This window comes from Mirounga angustirostris, unplaced genomic scaffold (genome assembly GCF_029215605.1).
Source record: "Mirounga angustirostris isolate CCGP_5_RB_7025 unplaced genomic scaffold, mMirAng1.0.hap1 SCAF_4, whole genome shotgun sequence".
Taxonomy (NCBI): domain Eukaryota; kingdom Metazoa; phylum Chordata; class Mammalia; order Carnivora; family Phocidae; genus Mirounga; species Mirounga angustirostris.
In genome coordinates this window covers 6,977,642-6,998,098 of record NW_026991712.1, presented here as the reverse complement: position 1 = coordinate 6,998,098, position 20,457 = coordinate 6,977,642, and the positions used below count along the sequence as shown (strand labels likewise).

Genomic DNA, 20,457 nt, shown 5'->3' with positions numbered 1-20,457 from the left:
GTGAGTGAGCCCTTCCTCCCCCATCATCACATGGACAGTGAGACGTTCTTCCAGATAAAAGAATCATTCTTCAGGCAAGCATAGGATAGTAACTCTGCCTTCCTCAAACTTCCTGCCGACAAACATCCTATGCCTCAAAACTCCTTTATACTTTATAATCTCAAAAATTAGTAAGAGCCACACAGTGGGTAGGTATGTATGGCTTGTATCTGTGTTAACATGTAGCATATTTGAAATTAAAACAGAAACATTTAAAAATGGTTATTAATCATGAAATATAGAACAGTAGTCAACCCATTGCATGTTAACATTAAATAATCTATTTTTATGGAAAATCACTGTTTTCCAAGACAAAAATATTTAGTGAGAATTGTGGCATTGTTTTATATTTTTGCAAATCTTTTTAATGTCTGGCTTAACAGAAGCTAACTAGATTCTTACATCTGCCTCTGTATTCAGTCTGATGTGATACGTTGTTTTGTTTGAAGTAGTTGGAACAACAAATACGTAGTTGGGAAAGAGAAAAGTATTTTGACAGCTTTTCACGTAACTGTAGATATTCTTTGGTACTCCACCAAAACTTGGCAGGTGGTAGTTTCTTAAAGGTTAGTTGTAATGTGGATTCTGAAACCATGTCAATAAACTTTTCATACTCAGTTACATTAAAATACCTTGGTCTGTTTTCCACTTGGTGGATTTGGAAACATCATGCATGGGTCATTTAAAAAATACTGGTTCACTGAGTTGTGCGTATTTTCACAATACTATGACCCACTTCCTTGTGCAGTATCAAAAGATCATATTCATTATTACCACCACCAGTCTCAACAGAGAAGTCTTTAAGTACTGGCTTGCTATCAATTTACAGGGGTAAATACTAATTTTTCAAATTTGTAGTTTATACCTGCAAGCTCGAATTTTATCATTGGTAACAAATACTGTCATTTTTTTTCTTGAAGTGACAGGCTCACTTCATTCATTTTTGAGAACACATCGGCCACATATGTAAGTCTGCCTAACCGTGGTCTGTCTGCGCTTCATTCCTGTGAGTAGAAAGGGCTGCTGTGAGCCGAGCCTGAGCTCAGCCCACACTGCAGCCAGCAGCGGAGCTCCCATAAGCACACTTCCATGTCATCATGCAGAATCGTGAAAAGGTGTGGACTTAACGGTTGAGTTTTATTAAAATTAGTAATTCTTACTGCTTCATCATGACATTTTTAAATGAAAGTACTTTTCTTAATGTAACTGCTAGTAGAGTTTGCTGCCACTGCCTTGGTTCTTGCCAAAGCACTGAGTTTTACCCACCACATTGCCTGCAGTGTGAGCACAGTGGAAAAGATGAATAGCGTCAGCTTATTTTCGCAAGAATAGTTTGACTTGGTGGGCCCCCTATAGGATGGCAGGGGCTCTTAGGAGTCCACCGCTGCTCTAGGCCATTTTGCAGATGCAGATTGTATTAATGCTCTAGGAAAGCACTGAGTTAGAGAGGGACCCAATAGCAAGAGAAGAATTGAGCAAGTTCTCTAAAGCAGTTTAACCCTTGTGCAGCCTTCCCATCCAAAGAATTGTCCTCACACCACAAGCTTCCTGAGGGCAGAGATAATCATCACTGCGTGCCTGTCCCACAGTGGGATGCCGTGAGCGCCAAGTGTGCCTAGGAACAGCGGCTGGCTCTTGCCTCCCTCCCACATCAAACCTACCTTGTCCAAATTTGCAATCCTCGGGGAAAGAGGGACAAAAGATTAGCAGCCTCGCATTTAGATCCGCAGCACACTTAGCAGAACACAGAAGACGGGAGTAACGTCATGCTACCATATATCCAACATGTCCTAAGCATTTAAATAAAAAACAGACGCAGCAAACTGAAAAACTAACACTTGGACAGAACAGAGCTCAAAGAATAGAAGGTGATTCTAAAGTAGTTAAATATGCATATGGGTAAGAAGACGTGGAAGCCACAAAGGCTAAACCAGTTAGGAAGCCCGGGATACAAAGTCAACCGAAGGCTGTTGAGTATCACCAAAGGATAAAGAGCTAGCAAGTAGGATAGAAAAATTGAGATGGATGCTAGAACCCAATATTTCCAAAGTAACCTAACTGGGGTTACCAGGATGGAAAAACTACGAAGATTAAGGGGAAGAGAGAGAATTTTATAAAAGAAAAAATTGAGAAGTTGAAGACACAAGTTATTACTTACCTTGAAGGGCGTACCTAGTGCATGGAGAGCTGTGAATTTAACACAGGAATGAGGATGAAGAAAGAGGGCCAGGAATAAACAGACTGTCCTAACTTTCCTGTTGAAAGGATTAACTCCAAACTCCTTAGCATTATAGAGGAGGAGAGAGCAGATCCTCACAGATAAACATCAGATGTGGCACCAGACAGACCTAACTTACAGCTCTGGGCCTTATGTGTTCGTGTTCATCCTTGGATAGTTAGGTAACTTCCAGAGCTTCAAATTTTATTTTATATAAAGGGAAAGAATAATATCTACTCCATCAATCTGTCGTGAGGTTGAATGAGAGAAAATACACAGGCACGCGCACTGTCCGTGCCCCTCTGTATACCATCTGACGTAGTAGAGTAATTCCTCTTTTTTTAGAGTTCATGAACTTCTTTGTAGTCTGACCCCCACTCACCTGTTGCTTCTTCCCTCCTCATTCAATCCCTCAGCCGATCCGTGTTACCTTCCTACTTTCCTCTCACCTCCCAGTGTTGTGAGACTCTGATCCCAAGGTATTTTGGACACACTTCTGTGCTCATACACACCCTATTCTGTGGAAATGTACTTGTTCATCTTTGTTAGCTTCCTGAGAGTAGAGATCACACCTTATTTATTTCTGTATCTCCATTTTTCAGAATGGTGTCTTTCACATAGTAAGTGCCCAGAAGTCTTTACTAAATATATGACCACATTTGGGCTTAGTGCTTCCTTTTATTTTTCAAGTCTATTCAGCATCCAAAAAATATTAAGTCCTTTGAGTCCTTCCATTTTGCACCTTTAGAAGTGAGGTGAGAGTAGTGTCTCGTTCACCTTTATTCACTAATAAAACTTTGTCCTTCTTGCATTGCCTTGGCACATAATTTTTCAATAATTTTTGTTGTAATTAAGTCAATGTATTTAACAAATTTTACTGAGTGTCTGCCTTGTACTAGAATTGTTCTATAAAGGAGCTTGAGGTATGTCATTGAATAAAACAGCCCCAAGTCCCTCCCTGTAGAGCATATATTCTCAGTCTACTGAGAGGAAATAGTAAGTATAATAAATACATATATAATATGTTAGAAAGTGACAAATGCTGTAGAAGAAAATAGAGCAGAGTACTGTGGATGAGGGTTGTCAGAGCAGGGGATTGCAATCATAATCTGAGTGGACCTTGTTGAGATGGCGTCATTTGAGCAAAACCTTGAGAAAGATGAAGTTAGTCATGCAGTTATCTGGAGCTAAGAGCGTTCTAGGCAAAGAGAATGGCTGGCGAAAAGAATGACAGCACAACTTTTTTTGCCCTGAACAAACTGGAAACTCTGACTATATCAGGGGTTTTTCCAATTGTGGGCCATAAATTCCAGGGGGCACAATCAAAGATTTGCAGAGTTGGGTAGGAGATGAGGATGGACAGCAGCAAGTGGGAAGGACTTTATGAGTCCTGGGGGTTAGAGCAACCTAGTGGTCTAGAGCTTGCTGAGCTGGCATAAATACAAGGAAGGGGCCTAATGAGAGTGGTTTCAGTGACTTTAAAGTAGAAATTAGTGGAGAGTCTTAAAGAGGTTGAAAGGGCAGGGGACAGATAAATGTCAGGATTGCCTTCTTGATCCCACAGGGACAGGGTGATACAGGGACTCAGAGTTTCTGTCCTCCTCTTGGACGCCTGTCAGTGGAGAGAAGAAGGTCTAGCGAGTGGTAGACTTGGTCCCAGGGCTGCAGTTTGCTCCCTGACCCCTGTGTTGTCTCTCGGTGTGGGGGTCTATTTCTTGACTCTGGTTGATGGAACCAAGAACCTCCAGGAAAGCCAGGAGTTAGGCTGCATCCTTGTACTTCCTTCGACCACGGAGATGCGGTGGAATGTGGAGGAATAAAAGGTCCGGGCAGACGTCGCCTTAGTACCAGCCCGAGCAGCCCACTCTTGATCCGTTCAGGGACCAGCTTCCCTGGATCCCTTTTGATGGAGCCGAGGCCTGTTTGGCCTAATGTGTTTTCTTACCTATTGTTAGTATTATAATGTATGCCTAAGTGAAGATTTTTTGTGTCTCTTCCCTTTTGTCATATGTTGGGTTTTTAGTTTATCCTTGGGAAATAGGACATCTCTTTGGTTAATAGACATTTGAGGGGCACGAGCTGAAGTGTTGGCAGAGCAATTCGGTGGAACTGACAGGTCTGAGAACAGGGCTCAGCTGCTCCCGGCTTCCTGGCTCGATGACAGTCTTGCAGTAAATAATCAGAAACTGGGTGAAATGATAGCAGATGTCAGCTTAAAGTTTTCACTTGTCAAAACCGAGATTGTCTTATCACCAAACCGTTGCTGGACCAAATTATGCTCCCTGTTATCCTCCTGTTCATTGGAAACATTCTTTCTTCACCCCTGATTTTTTTTTTTTTTTTTTAATGCTGAACAGTTTTAGGGCACTTCACAGACAAATGTCCAGTCTATACTGATGTGTATTACTGTTCAGTCCGTTAATAAAGACTTGGTTGGGTCAAAAGCAATTGTTTGACCTCTCTGTTGGTCAGCTTCAGTGCCTGCCATTTACAGCTTCGAGTTACACAGTGGGGACCTGTCTCTGTAAAGGAAATTCTTTTAGGCCTATGAAGACGTAACTCACTTTGTGCAACAGATAAAATTCTCAAGAACATCAGGGTTTTATTTGTCTAAGGAGCCATTATGCTGTAACTTCTGACCTTTGGAAAGAGGACTGAGGTTCATTTAATTTAGTGCTGAGTTTCTATGAAACATTAGCCAGTTTATTTTCAACAAAATGAGAAGTTGTTTTGACTACTTTGTGGCCAAATGCTCTGCGTGAGCCATCGAGAATGTCAGACCTGCCCGTGGTTTGATGGACGGAGCACGAAGACAGCTGGTGGGTCGGTTCTCCCAGCGAGCCCGGCAGGTGGAGGCCCCAGTTCAGACTCAGGTGTCTTGACCAGTATTTAACACTGACATTTCATCAAGAGGTTAGTTTCTGAATTTCTGTCCTCAAGATGAAAGAAAAAAAAAAATTCTACTTTAAAGGCAATTCTCATATTTAAAGCTATAAAACCTTAAGAGGTAGGAAAGCAATATTACTTCTTATATCACTTGTTGCTGGATTTTTGTTTTTTAATATGAATGTTTCTTTGATCCTTTTTTCGCTGGTCCCTCCCGTTTCCTTCTCACCATAGATAAATTTGCTGCCTTGAGAGAAAATTAAGGCTATTGAAAGGGAGAGGGAATTTGAGACCAGACAGAGAAGTAAGGCAGTGATAATTAACCATGATCACATGGCAGTGAGTTCCATGTGGATCCGTACATTTCTGAGCACGAGGAGGGATCCTGGAAGCCCCAGGGCGGGTGGGGGGGGCAAGTCAGACATTCCAGAAAAGTGACAGAGCAGGGCAGAGTGAACAGGGAGCACCCCCCCACCACGCCCCTGTAAGGCTGCCCCACGGTGAGCAGAGTCCACCGCTGGTATAGTGGTGATGGTGGCGTCCTGAGCTTTGAGCGTGGGTGCTGTCCCTTCTGAGCTGTGTGACTCTGGGCAGGTGGCTCAGCCTCCCTGAGCCTCGGCTGCTCCATCTTCAAGGATAGTGATTTGAGGGAGGTTAAGCGCGATCATGCGCCTGGAGACTCCGTGAGTGAGGGGGTCTCACTGAGCAGAGTGCCCTTGCTCTCACACTGCCTGCCTTTCTCCCATGTCCTCGAGGAGTGTCAGCTCTCAGTCTGAAGACCTTTTTATAAAACTCTGTAGCTCCATGTGCCTCCTTAGAAAAATTGCACGTTGCCACTTGGTATAATAGGTCAGCTGTAGGAGTGACTGTTCTGTTCCTGGGCAACATTTAAAAAGCCGTGGAGCTTAACACAGCACATTCCAGAGAGCTTCTGTTCTGTCTCCATGCCGGAGAGCTCCCATCATAACCAGTATGTTACGCTGTGTTTAATTAACTAATGAGGATGTGATTAAACCACGATAACAAGATATGACCTATATTTTCACATGGAGGAAGCATCTTATGCCGAGGAATATTCTGGCCTCGGCATTTTATCAGTGCTTATTAACTCTGTGTGATGGAGGTACTCGTAGACACTCAAATTGTTCAGGCTGTTCCGTGCATCTGCGCCTTACGTGTGCAGTTTGCTCTGCCTGCAAGGCCCCTGCCACCGGCCCCCTGTACGCCCCTTCTCCGCACCCCTTCCTCAGCTTCACCCTCCTGGTTGGTGGCTCAGAACTGCTCTGGCATTACCTTCTCAGGAAGCCATGGAATGCAGCCAGTGGTGGAGGCGTGCGTCCTCTGTGGACTCACTCCATCCATGTAGAGTGAGGTCTTGGGAGTCGGGGGAGGGGGGCGGGGGGACAAGGAAAGTGGCCTGGGGAGCCAGCCTAATGCTGGGAAAACAGGAAGGTTCTCTGAGGAGGTAGCGTTTTGGCTACAGACTGAGTAGCAGGTAGCTTAGAAGGAGAGGAAAGAACACTTTTGGCAGAAGGAGGAGCAGGTGTGAAGAGCTACCCGCACATGCTCGAGGCAAAAAGGAACCTACTCCCCTTGCTTACCACTTCCTCCTTGCATCGCGGTGCTGTGCTGCAGCCGTCAGAGTGATGAGTCTCTGGTACCTCTCACCTGGCAGAGGAAGCATGGGAGGAGAGCCTGGTTTGGGTTTGACCGACGAGTGTGTCACCTGTCTGTTCTCTGTGAGATTTTAGGCTGGTGTCCTGGCCTTCTGATCTGCCGCAGCAACCTTACCTCTAAAATGGGTATGACAGTTCCACTTCCCTCAGGGGGCTGCTGTGAGGACTCCGTGGGATCTCGGCAGTTGGCACTCAGCAACACTTACGCCATGGATTTTATTATTCATCTTGCAGCTTCCTAAGGTGTTAAGCAGCTGAGCTGGATCATTTTCCATTTTGATTAGAACTTCTTACTTGATTGCATGAGGTTGGAATAATGAGAATGTTTATTTCCATGACAATCCAAGATAACAAATTCAGGACGGTTGTTTCCCTACAAAATTAAGTAGAGTGGGAAAGCGCCAAGCCTGAGAGGATGAGTGGAAGCCCTTCCTTGGATACCGAAATAGCATCATAAACTAATTGTATCTGCCATGGTTTAGTAATCTAGATTTTGCATAGGTTTGTTCCTATAAAAAATTATGCCTGTTCAAATATGCAAATATGCAATATCTGCAGAATGGCCATGGTAACAGGCTCCCTCCGGCCCCCCCATCTCAAGGATGCCGTACATTAGAACAGAGACGTGCCTGTGCTTGCAAAGATGCTCAGCCTCCATCCTCACGGACATTGCGAGAGTGCTGTGACCGGCTGGCGGGGAGCCTCCCTGCTGTCCTGTCGCGACACAGTCATCACACCGACTTCCTAACAGTAATGCCCTAGTGCTGACGAAATGGAACACTGGGTCTGGTCCCTGTTATCAGATCACACGGCGTCGGGTTCTCTGGTAAGCAGGAGCTAAAGAGGAAGGAACGTCCTTGCCTTCCTTCTGTTGGACAGACCTGTGGTTCTCTGTCCTGTCCATGGCCGCAGTGCCTGCCCTTGCAGGACACACGGACACACTCACGCTCTGCTCATTGGCCAATGGCTGTGGCTAAAGTGACAGACAGGTTTATTAAATATCGCAGCTGGAAATCTTTGATATTCCCAGGATCTAAAGTTTCTGTGCTAGATCTCTGCTGTCTCAGTGGGGATTCTTCCTTTCAGTGTGTAGCCCTGCCCTTGATTGGTTATCTTTGGTTTTAGAATACTTCACTGAATATGTTTTAAGCTCACAGTTAAGTTATTTTGTCCTGTTTTCATCTTTTTTTTTCTTTGTGCCTTTTGTTCAATGCAGTGGTGCTGATTACTATGATTATGGACATGGACTCAGTGAAGAGACATACGATTCCTACGGTGAGTAACTAGCCAGCATGAACCAGAAATAGAGCAGGGGGCGTGGTCATAGAAGCACCTTCAAGACCGGAATTGAGGAGAAATCCATAAAGACATTTGGACTGAAAAAGCAACTTCCCTTTCAGTTCTTCTGTGCATATCTAGCTATTTTCAGAAGCTCCTTTACGATTTAAATTTAATATTTAAAGAGGACTAAAAACTCACAGAAAATTGTGTAGGTTCACATTCTCAACTTAGACTTTCTGTTTGGGTTGATTGCCATGTGCTGATTTTCTCATTTATAGAGTCCTTTGCCAGACTGCAGACACTTGATAGCTCAGGTCTTTTTGAAGTGTCTTTGCTTCTCGACAGTGAAGGAAAATGAAGCCGTTGAGACTGCAGCTCTCAAAGGATTGTCCCACCCCCATCTTCATATTTTAATTCATCTCCAATCCCAAACCCTCTTAAAAACATTACAGTGGGAGTCATTCCATAAAGGTTACAAAAGCACTGAGCCAGGGAGGGGATGTAAGGCTCTCTCTGGCTTACGGGGAGACAGCTAAACCCCACTTAATTCAGTGGGAGCTGGTAGAGATGCTGGGGAATCCATGTCCAAAGTCTCAATATGCAGGAGGAGGACAGGTTTAATTAAAAGAATTGGCGGAGGCAACATAATGATAGTAAGAAGCTCCTTTGCTGGAGGGCAAAGAGATCCGAGAGCAGGAAGCTTCAATCAGTTGCAAAGCTCTGATAAATGCCTAGTACCCAGTGCAAGTGAATCAGGATTCTGGTTAATGGATGTTCTGACATTTCTCTGAACATGAGTGAAAAACCATTTTCCGGTGTTCCTTTTGAAGTGCATTTTGTTATATCACCTGCCCCAAGCTGTGATGACCTCACCTTGGATATTTTTTAGTTTTGTTTTTTGTAACAAACACTTAAGAGAAATACCTTGGTTTGCTGAATGCTGTCTAGTTAAATGGATGCAAGTTTGCTTGAGGGAATGACGTTGATTGCATGTTTATATCAAAAGAAGAGGTCATTTTAAGTATTTTTCCTTCACAGCCTTTTTAAATTGGTCTTAGTGGACACAGGGCTTTTAAATTGCTGTAGGTTGCAGCAGAAATGTTAACTGTTTGTTGTCGGAGACTTGTAGATTACTGATTGGAAGTGCTGAGATGGAACAGGTGTTTTAATTTCAGGAGATCTGAATGGATGATGGAAGGCCTTTTGTTATTCTTACACTTGTCTGATACGGATTTAGTATTATGATGAGTGAAATTTGACATTCTGTCATTAAGTTTATTTCGTATTCAGGAAGTATTGTCGAGGCTACATTTCCCCTGAACACGACTTCCATTCACTCTGTCTGGGGAAGGGCCTAGGAGACGCGGTGACCAGGATTCTCTCCCACCCTGCCCATCCCCACGTTGCTCGTTATGTTTGTCTGCTTTTGCCTGCACAGATCTGTGTGGTGTTTGTTTTTGCTGTCAAAAGAAATCTGAGCGATCCTCTTCCCATTCATAAATGTCTTAACATTTAGCAAAAAGCAGTTCAGTTTGCTGTTTGAGCGTGCGAGCTTTTGTTAAAATGAGTGACCAAGAGGAAAGTTCTTGCAAGTTGGTTGCCATTTAAGATACAAAAATCATTTTTCTTCCCATACTGATAGTTTTTGTTAGTGGGGTGACCATTTCCCATTGTGTTTGTAATTTTTCTCTAAGTAAATACCCTTGTTTGTTTGTTTTTCCTGGTACATCAGGGATATGTCTTCAATATGACATCTACCACTGGTTCAGGGTTAAATTAGATTCTGAAAAATGAAGCCAGTGGAATCCATGGCAATGATCTAATTGCGATTCATCTTACTGATTTCAGGGCAAGAGGACTGGACTAACTCGAGACACAAGGCACCTGCAGCGAGGACCACGAAGGGCGTCTACAGAGACCAGCCCTACGGCAGATACTGATTATACTGTCTGGTGTTGTGAAATAGCCAGTCTCCACCAGTCCTGTGTACTGTGCAAAGTAATGTTTTTCTATGAACAATCCCTTTTTAAATAAATCAAAATGCTTAAAATCTGAATGGATGGAACTTTAAAACTACTTTGTGGAAACATCAACCTGGGCAGACAAAAAAAAAAAAAAAAAAAGACATGTAAAATTTTGTTATTTCCAGTCTGTATATGAAAAAATAGGTCATCAAAAGGAAAAAAAATAACTTTGATTAACTAGTGTTAAACAAAAAACTAGGTTTACTAAATATGTTAATCCATCCTTTTAACATAAGCCTCACCTTTCACTTTAAAGGTTTCCATAGCAATTTAGTTATTTTATCTTTCAGCCATATGCTAGTTTTTTTTCTCTTGCCAACATGCGTAAAAAGGGAAGCCAATTACAAGTGCAAATAATGTGGTATTCTTTTGTAACTCAAGTCTTGAAATGTTCTGTAGTGTTGAGCAAAGTCTCCTCTTGCTTGATACTAAATAAACTTTTGAAAGAAATTCCGTGTGTGTGAGCTAACAATTTCATGTTTCTCTTATTTAAAAAGGCCTTCATAAATAGTTGTAAACAGGGAAAGAGTTCATTTAACAACGCTTGTCATAAAAGGGTCACACTAAACGTTGTACAACTGACTTAAAAAATGGTATAAAATTAAATGTACCATTCTATACTCACCGTAGATTTAAATGCTGTTTAAAGAGTCCACATGGTGTTAAGCTGCGTGAGTAGCACGTTAAAACGACGCAAAACCAAATCTTGTTTAAAAACTGGTTTTAAAATAACTACTGATTTTCTGAAAAAGATGTGATCAGTTTTCATCTTGTTGAGCGTTTTTTCACTAGTGCAACTTTGGATTTTTTATGAGAATTTTGGTACCTTAATGAACACCTCGCTCCATGCTGGAAGCAATAAGCACAAAGCTTTTAAAGACATTCTGACTTGACTAATTGAGGTCGCACTCGCCAAGGCTGAGGATGTGTAACCCTTAAACGGTCTTCATTGTCAAAGGTAAATAAATCAAATAAGATTTTAATCTCACTTAATTTATCTTAATATAACTAATAAAACCAGGGAGATTACAACTTAGCAAGTTTCATTATCCATTTTAGAGAGGTTTTAAGATCACCTAAATTCTCATTTTAAAAAGTTTAATTTGTTTTAGTAATCTAAAAAGCCTTAGTTCAGTCAGTTTAATTGGGGCCAATTTTTCCCTATTAAACAAATGTAAAACCTCATAACTAGTTGTTTGTAATACATTCTTTGGTTAGTAATTGAGGGCACTTCTTAAAACTGACAAATATTTAATAAAGTTATTCTTTAATCATTTGGCTTAAGTTTTGTTTTTTGTTTTTTTTTTTAATTGTAGATTATGTGAAATGTTTAATTTTTGTTTCTTAAGAGATTTCCTTCTCTTTGAGTAAAAAGGTCTTTTCTTTTGTTAGGAAATGTCAGCCATCTTGGGAAGTCGGAGGAACTGGTTGTGCCCGAGGAGCAAACAAAGGTGAGTGCCTTTTGTTCCAGTTATTGTGATGTGTTACGGAAGATGAAGACAATTTAATGCTTATCTAAAGTCACATGGAAAATACCCCACACTGGGTCCTATTACCAGCACTAGTGATGATGGCAAATTAACTCCTCCAGTCAGAGCAGAAGCTCCCTGAATACAAGCAAGTCAGACCCAGCCGGCCCTGTTGGTGCAACGGACGTTGTTGGCTTGCCTTCTTCAGGAAAAATAGAAGCCCCGTCAATCACGTGAAAAAGACGTCCAAACTATTAAGGGGAAAAAAGCAGTTTATCAAGCCTAATGTATGATATGACCCCAGTTTTATTTTTTAAAAACTGTGTGTACTCTCTGTATATTTATAGGTAAAAAAAATTACACTGGTATGCTGCAGATTTTTGACGATAATTATCTTAGGCTTGTGAAGGTATGATTTTGTGTGTGCACTTTTCTGTCCTTTCTGAACTTTGCAAAACAAGTTACTACTTTTATAAGACAAGTACTAGAACCTGTGTTTTATAAAATTATTTCATAAATTAAAAAAAAAATAGGGATCTATAAAGGAAACGTATCATTAGTTTGGTCTCAAGGTATTCTTGTTTTTTTTTTTCTAAACCATCAGAAACACTACTTACTTAGGCCCTGATATTCCAGAGAGTCTTCCTTTTTAAAAGTAGTTTTATTTGAGCTCTGCCCCTGACACGTATCTTTGGACATCAGCACGAGGAGAATGATGCTTAGCTCCTGTAGCTGTTACTAAGAACTGAGTGAGCTAATATTTTGAGTGCTTTGTAACCTGAAAAGTGATACAGTAAATGTGAAGTTGAATAGTCAAGTTGAATACCCATATTTAATATGTATGGGTAGTAGCTGAGCTTTTTTCCCCCTCCAGTAGCCAAAAGTAACCTGAAATAATTAACTTACTATTAGGAAGAAAATAGTTCTCTTTTTTCTCATGGACCAAAATAAGATTTTTGGTTTTAAGGGTTTTTTTTGTTTTTTGTTTTTTGGTTTTTTTTCTGTTTTTTTTGGCAGGGGGAGCTTTTCTTGCACAGAAAGAGAATGTGACACATCACGCATTTTTTCAATGTGTTACGTTGAGATTTTTCACTATTTTTCTCCTTCTTAAGTAATTTTGGAGGGGGGATTAGCATATTGAGTAATAATGTAGGTTTCTTAAGTGAGAGATTATAGATAGGTCCCTAGAGAGTAAACCCCCAAAGGGTCTTCAAGCTTAATTCATAGGAATTATTGTTCAGTGTTATGTTTATTTTCATTTTTTAAAGAACCCATAGCTCCATGGAACTATAAAAAGGGACTGTGATTCAGAAAGGTCAGGAACCACCAGGAATACTATTGGACAAGAATCCTCCTGTTTGGCTTCCAGGGGCTTCCCATTTTTGGCACGTAGGCTGCCAAGCCTCATTGCTTGCCGTTTCAACGTGAAGACTCTGCTGTAGACAAGCAGTCTTCTCCCACCCCTCAGAGCACATTGCATAGTTCCAGATCTTTCCCCTGACCTTTGTCTACCCGCTTGGGATTAATAGTATCTTTTCTCATTTTACAATATGTACTGAGCATGAGTTCTGTATTAGACACAGAGGAGGCGCTGCAAACGCAAAGATCTTTAAGACGTGGGCCTTACTTAGACTGCAGTAATTCAGGATGGAATGGAAGTGTGCTCGCCCCAGTTCCCCCACCCACAGAAATCGTGCCCACTCCTCAGGACTTGGCCCAGTGCCCTCTCTGAAGTAACGTGCTCAGTTTATACTTAAATCATTTTAGTGACTTAGGTTGGTTACAAGTTGCCACTTTGACCAAGCATGAGCTCATCACTCTCAATAAATGATTTCATTGAATCCTCACAGTCACAAGAAGGTAAGTGTGGTCTCCGTTTTGCAAAGGAAGATACTTCAGCTTCAAAACGTGAAATCACTTAGGTGGAAAACTCTCACACCCTGCAACTGGTAGAGCCAATTTTAAACCATCCGCTTTAATCCCGAGGCTTTGTTGTTAGCCGAGCTCTGGACTAGCACTGACTCCCCCATCAGATTAAAGGCTCTTTGAGAGCAGGGGCTAATCTTCATGTTATTTGTATCCCTGAACGTGACTCCCACAGCCCTGAGCATTATCAACACATTGTGATTGATAAGTATAAGTGAATATCCAGATTCCTTCCTGGAGAGATTCTTTGGCGGTGTTTAGGTTCTGAGTCCTCTTATATTCATGATACTCCGACTTGAATCAGTATCAGTATCTATGCAGATACGTTGACTTAATATCTGCTGTGCTACAGACACTGGAAATTCAGTGCCGATGACATAGTCCTGTTGCTGAAGACGCAACAGCCTGCTGGGGAGAGGGGCAAGGAAGGAGTCAGTAGGACAGGTGCGGGCGCATGGAAGAGAGACCTGTCTGCCAGGCGGGTGGCTGGAGGTGGGACAGGTGCCCGCAGACACATGAGGGCCAGGAGGAGATCACCTAACCACACAGGGGAAGGTATTCCGGGAAGCATTCGTATCCCAGCTCTGTCATTTACCAGCTTGATAACCTTGGTTAAGTTACTTAACCTCTCTGAACTATAGTCGAGATGGCAGTTTCCCCACCCGTAAAATGGCACAGTAATGCTAGCCACCTCAGTATTGCTATGAAGGGTTAGAAACATGTCCAGCACTGATGTAGGTATTTGCTCTTGTTTGTTACTTAATGTAAATACTTGGAATTATAAGAAAGAACGATTATCTAGGAGGCATCAGTTATATTAGGTAATCAGAGAAAGCAACAGGTGATGCTATCTGGGAGGCATGGGGCACATAATGAAGGGTCTCGCAGGTCCCGCTAAGAAGCTTGGGCACAGTGACCCCATTTTCCATTGTAACATCCTCCTCACTTCTTAGCTTGCCCTACTCCATCCCCTCAGGCAGAGAAAGTGCCTTGTCAGTCTCCGCTCCAACAAGAACTTTGTACAAACCTCTGTTTGCACTGGCTATTGATCCGAAATCCAGACACAGGGTGTCTTAAAAAATAGGGCCCTAACCTTTATCCTCTTAGTCTTCTCTCAGCAGAGTAAGTGTTCAGCAAGTCAGTGAATATGAGAGAGTGACACTCAGTGGATCAATAGGATTCCTAACAGTGTTAGGGGTTGTTAGGAATGGTTGGCAGAGACCAAAAAACAACAACAAAAACCCCACTTGTGTCAATAGGATTACAATTCAGAAGGTCTAGCTCCATTGGTTTAACTCAAAATTAGATAGTAGCTCTGGTCATTGTGTACAGAGAAATGAATCCCAGAGTCTAAAACTAGTAATTTGGAGAAAAAAATAAAAACGTAATCAAAAGTCTAACCAAAATAGAAGCCACTTTATAGGGTTTAGGTAATGAATGTAAATAACAAAGTTTGTTATTTTCTATGCAAATAAGATCTATTTACATTGATACTCAGTGTCTTGTACAGAAAGGAAAAAAAACCTATGATTATATTGAAAATAACAAAATCTACTTTGTCTTGATTGTGTCCATCTTTCAGAAAGGCTGTAGAACATTTTCAGATCTGAATTGCATCCTCCTCTTATCTAATGGAAAATCCCATCCAATTGAAGTTGATCCTCAATGGGATTCGATTTCAGTGATTAGCACCTAGCGCTGAAATTGTTTCAGACCTTAGTGTGATGAGCCCCTCAGTGGCTCCCATGTTGTGCAGGGTCGAGCTCAGGCTCTTGGCTCTGCACACAAAGCCCGACGTGATCTTGGTCCCATCTCACGGCTGCTCCAGCCTTGGTACTAAACATCCCTCTCAGTGCTTTCCTGTCCGGGTCGTCCTCTGCCTAGAACCACGCTTCCCTGTCCCTCTCAGCCAGCTCTTGTACAGCTAGTCATCATGGTCTGTCCAGCCTCAAAGTGAACCCGGAAGCTTCCCTGTGTCCCGCGGAAGCCTTCCTTGGCACTCTGTCTCTGCATCAGGCGTCGGGTTCGAGTCCCTGCTGAGAACCCTTAGAGCTGCGTGAATTCTGCAAAAACAGGGTCCCTCAACGGGCTTTTCACGCTCCTTTCCACCCACCCCCACCAGCATAGAAACATGTCTTATGCCCCAGAAGGGGTCTGTGAGCAAGCAGTCGAATACACGAGTGAATAAAATGAATGAGGAGACTCGGTGTCTCCACAGTAGAGGAAAGTGGATTAGGACATCCTTGGCTTTACCAGATGGAGTTAGAGTCATCCTTGAACTTGGAGAGAAACTGACAGGTTCTTAAATGGGGTCATTCAGATGTAGATAGAGGTATCTAAAAGTCTCCTTTGACCACCACTACTGGCAAGATCCAAGCCTTACTCATGTCTCCATGTGTGCCGCCTAGCACAGTTCCTCGTACCTGACAGGCCCGCACTGAAAATGGGAGAGAGAAGAAATTCGCAGGGCTGGAGGCGTTATCTCCGAGCTAGATCTCTGCTCTACTCGTTGATGTGTCTTTCTCACCAACTGCAAGACGAGGTTCTTTAAACACGGAACCATGTCTTACTTGACTTGTCCACCCAGATGCCAGCATCGTGCCTGGCACATGGCGGGGGCTGATGAGGTGTTCGGTGTGGAGCATGTGAGCGGGGAATGAATGAGCCAACCACCCTGTAACTTTTAAAATCCTACCCCAGAGCACTTTGCACTATTAGTTTGGTTTCTCAGTGGAAATGAGATAGTTACTTCTGCAGCCATTGGCTTTTTTAGTGGGAGGAAATGTGAAGTTGGAAAGCAAAATATGTCCTTTATTTAATAGGTAATACGTGTGCTTGGTACAAAATCCAGAAGTCCAAGAGTACACAGTGAAAAGTTGGTCTTCATCCTCCCCCCACACCACCCCCCTGCCCCAGACCCCCAAGGCAGCTGTTTGCATTGTTTTTTTTGTATATTTTTCCCAAGATAGTCTGTGCATAGGCAAAAGCACATGTTTCCTTTTTACATACAAAACAGTACACTGTTTTCTACCCCCTTATTTCACTTTAGAGTACATCTTAGACTTCATTTTCTATCATTTTATACACTAAAGCTACCTTTTTCTTTTTATTGGCTGAATAATAGTTACATGATTTATAATTTAAACAAGTATTGACGGACATGTAGTTCACTTCCAGCATTTTATACCCATGAATAAGAGTGCTAGAAAGCATAGCCCTACATCTCTGTTATTGTACACGTTTGTATACATCTTACCAAATTTCTGAAGTAGGTTCATTGAGCCTTTCCGTGTTTTATGAATATTACCGTATCGTTCCTGTGATACGCTTTTCTGAGAAACTTGAACCCTGCGTGCCGCATGCATTCCTTACCGTCAGCGGTTGGCACCTGCTCCACACAGAACACTCTTCTACTCCAAGTGGGTGCGCGGCATGGCACGCGGTGGGGCAGGTCCCGGTGCGGAGGAGCGAGGCGTGCGGGGGCACCGGCCCCCGTCAGAGCAGCTGCCGGGGCGTGTCTTAGGCGACAGGGACAGCTGACAGTTGCAGGTCCTGGAACCCTGAGCGGGTTTGCTCCGGGGGCGTCCTCGCCCAGCTTTTCCTGTTCTCTGCTTTCCCAGATCCTGCCCGTGCTTCGAGATCTCACCTCTCCTCTGTTGCCAGAAGAACCCTTTCTTCTGTTCACTCAGAGTACCGGCTGCTGGCTCTCGATTGGCAGACACCTGGTGTGGAGCTGCCGGCCAGTGTCCCTCAGGGTCCGGAATGAGTCCGCACCGGAACAGTCATCAAGCTGTTGAGGAAGTACTCACTGATTAACTAAACAATACCCCAATTAATAGATTTACTACATTCGATGTTTACCTTTTCCGGTATTAGCCTTTCCAGTTCAGGTTGCGTCGATGGGGCCCAGCCCCCCAAAGCACACGCAGGTGCTGCCACGTGGCTCCCTGTCTCGGGCCGTGTGCAGCGATCGGGCTAAGTGAAGGCAGAGGTGGTGCAGCCAGAGGGAAAGGGGGTGAACTCTGGGGCGGGGGGGGCGGGGAAGGAAAAGGTTTCACAGAGAATGGTGGGCGTTGACAGGCTGGTGCAGGTGAGCGAGGCGGTGCTGCCCAGGGCAGGAAGCTGCGCCACGTGGGGGGACGTGAGCAGGGGCCCGTGCTCGGAGAGGATGGGGGTGCTGGGGAGCTAGGAAGGGCTAGGTCATAGGGCACCTTGACCAAACGGTGTGGTGTTGACGGGTCTCCTGGGGCTGGGCGCATGTGACCGGAGCCATGAGGAGTAAGCATAGTGATGGCCACTTCTCCATTGTGATTGGGTTTGCTTTTCTTCCCTCTTGATTACCACTGGGTTTTTGAAATAACAGTTGTGTTCTGTGTAGCACATCAAAATATATGCTTTGGTGTTAGTTAATAAAAACTTGTAAGTATATCTGAGAGTTGGTTCTCAGATGACAGGAAGTCAAGGACTGTCCGGTGTGTACCCATAGGGACCCATTTCATATTTTGATATTAGAGGTTCCATGTCAAACAAGGCCATTCTGAAATCCTACCCATAAAGGTTGTAATGGAGAGTATTTTGATCCTCCTCTACTAATTAACCATTCATCTACCTTACTGAACACAAATATTTTATGTCCTTAAATTCCTATAATTCTGTTTTGCCTTGTTTTCCATAATAACCTTATTTCTGTTAAGTTTCTGCTTCCTTCCTTCCTCTGCCTAAATCCTGCCATCCGCAACAGAGCATAAATAATTATTAGTTTCTTGATGTATAACAAATATATTTGATTTTCCTCTCTTTCAGGGGCTTTCCTTCGAATTATGGACTGCTTATGAATCGTCAACTCACCAACGTGCCTAGTCAGTAAATGAATTCACTTGGGAGCTTGAAAATCATCTGAATTTCTTTTCACAATTTTATGTCCTGTGAAATGTTTTATAAAATGGTACGCTTTTTAATTTGGAAAGCCTGTTTAAAAAAGGGAAAGAAAATCAATCTTATTTTGTGGTCTCCTAACAACAACAAACAAATGATTTGTGTGATACTTAATAAAGACTGCCCATTTCAACCTCCTGCACTTTGCTATAACCCTAGAAAAACAAAGCCTTGTTATTTCAGCAAGCTCTAAATTTTGCACACTTGAGAACCATCTATGGCTTCAGCTCACTGCAAGAAGTCGGATTCTATACATAGTCCAGATTTGAAAATGATTTATCTGTCTCAGTTATGGACCAATGAATACGGACGTGTCCCACCAAAAGTATTCTGTCACATAAAAGGTTAATTACGAAGGCTTCTGCAGGAAGCAGAGCGGTACTGCCAGAAAAGAAAGCTGATTTCCATGCCTCTCTGTAATTTGTTATGGAACATAAAGGTCATAATCCCCGTGGACAGTATTATTCTGTTCGTTCTCTTTTCTTCATTTACTGGTGCATTGTGATTTTAATTCAATATGCCCCAGGAGAATGTTTTATTCCTTCTGCTAGAAACTCACACAACATGTTTCCTAGTCTTGGAGTTTCAGGAACAGTCTTGTGCATTGTTAAATTGTCACTCTCCTACCTCAAAGACACATTTCCTCTAAGGCATTCACTTTGACAGCGTACCATGTTAGAAGCATCGTGTTAACCACAGAATAACTTCTAAAAAGCTTGCTTTTCCATATCCTCTCATGATGCATCCGAAGAACATTCTCCAGTCCCGCAGTCATGCCTTTGCCTTTGTCACGTACACAGTTGGGCATCTCAGAAGTGCCAGGACAGACAGCCCAGTGTTGGAGAGGGTGCGGCACACGCCGCGGGCGGCAGCAGGTGGGCACCACGGCCCTGCGGCTGTGAGCGCCCCTCAGCGCACGCTCGGGAAGGCGGTGCACAGTGACAGTCAGCTCCAGGGACCCTTTTGTTTGTTTAAGGGTTTTTTATTTATTTGAGAGAGAGAGAGAGACAACGATAGCGACAGAGAGCATGAGCGAGAGGAGCGAGCACGAGTGGGGAGGAGAGGGAGAAGCAGGCTCCCCCGCTGAGCAAGGAGCCCAGGACCCTGGGATCATGACCTGAGCCGAAGGCAGATGCTTAACTGACTGAGCCACCCAGGCGCCCCAAGGGACCCTTTTGTTTGAAATTGATTGAACAACCAAGAACTTTAGAACATAAGCCAGACTGTTACAAATGGAAAAAAAATTTGAGCTCCCTTGTTGCTTGCAACCTTTCCACCCACCGAGTCAGGGACACTAGTCATAAACCTACAAGTAGAATCCCAGGGACTCGAACTCTCCCAACTCCTCTCCCATCTGTCCCTTCTCGCTGCCACTCTTCCTGCCATAACTTTGGCCTCTTACTGTACTGCCTCCGTTACTTGGTTCATTAAACGCATACTTGTCGAGAATCTCTTCTGTGCTGGGCACTGCCCTACACGTTAGAGTGGGCAGATCAGCGAGCCCGTCCTCGGGGAGCTTACTTTCCAGTGGGAGGGGACAGGCCATGGGCTACAAACCCGGAGAAGGCCAGGTGGTGAGAGTGCTGTTGAGGAACTTGAGAGCATCGCCACGGGAGGCGGGGGTTAGACTTGAGTCTGTGTGGCAGAAGACTAACAAGGTCACAGGTTAGCAGGGACCCAGAAAAGGAAGAAAATGAGCCACATCAAGACCCCAGCAAGTGCAAAGATGCTGAAGTGGGAACATGCCTGGCAGCTTGAGGAGCCGCAAGGGTGCCGGTGTGGAAGCGATGGAACGAGCAAGGGGCAAAGAAGACTACAGTGCAATCAGGGTGGTGGGGGGGCGGGGGCACGTAGGGCCACTTTTGAGCTTTACTTAAAAGGGACCTTTGTGTGGGAGGGGTTTGTGCAGAAGATTGGCATGGCCCAGTGTGTATTCTAAGAGTCGCTTTGGCAGCCCCGTTGAGAATAGGCGGTCGTGGGGCCGCTGCAGTGGAGGGAAGAGG

At 43.6% G+C, this 20,457-nt stretch overlaps 1 protein-coding gene across 7 annotated transcripts in view; it reads left to right on the top strand.

Annotated features, from left to right (window-relative positions):
• KHDRBS3 (KH RNA binding domain containing, signal transduction associated 3) overlaps positions 1-18,576 on the top strand; it is a 192,569-nt gene extending 173,993 nt beyond the window's left edge. For 2 of the 7 annotated variants that reach the window (XR_010410495.1, XM_054512435.2), the window contains 4 exons: positions 8,036-8,094; positions 9,949-10,098; positions 11,517-11,575; positions 18,323-18,576. Coding sequence is in view for 5 of the 7 variants with exons in the window: in XM_054512435.2 (XP_054368410.1) it covers positions 8,036-8,094; positions 9,949-10,098; positions 11,517-11,575; positions 18,323-18,386 (332 nt within the window). In the remaining 2 variants the exon portion in view is untranslated. Of the gene's footprint in view, positions 1-7,377; positions 7,646-8,035; positions 8,095-9,948; positions 10,575-11,516; positions 11,576-18,322 lie in introns of those variants that run through there. The other 5 variants (XM_054512436.2, XM_045895837.3, XR_010410496.1 and 2 more) reach the window with 4 other exon arrangements.
• The last annotated feature ends 1,881 nt before the right edge of the window (positions 18,577-20,457 follow it).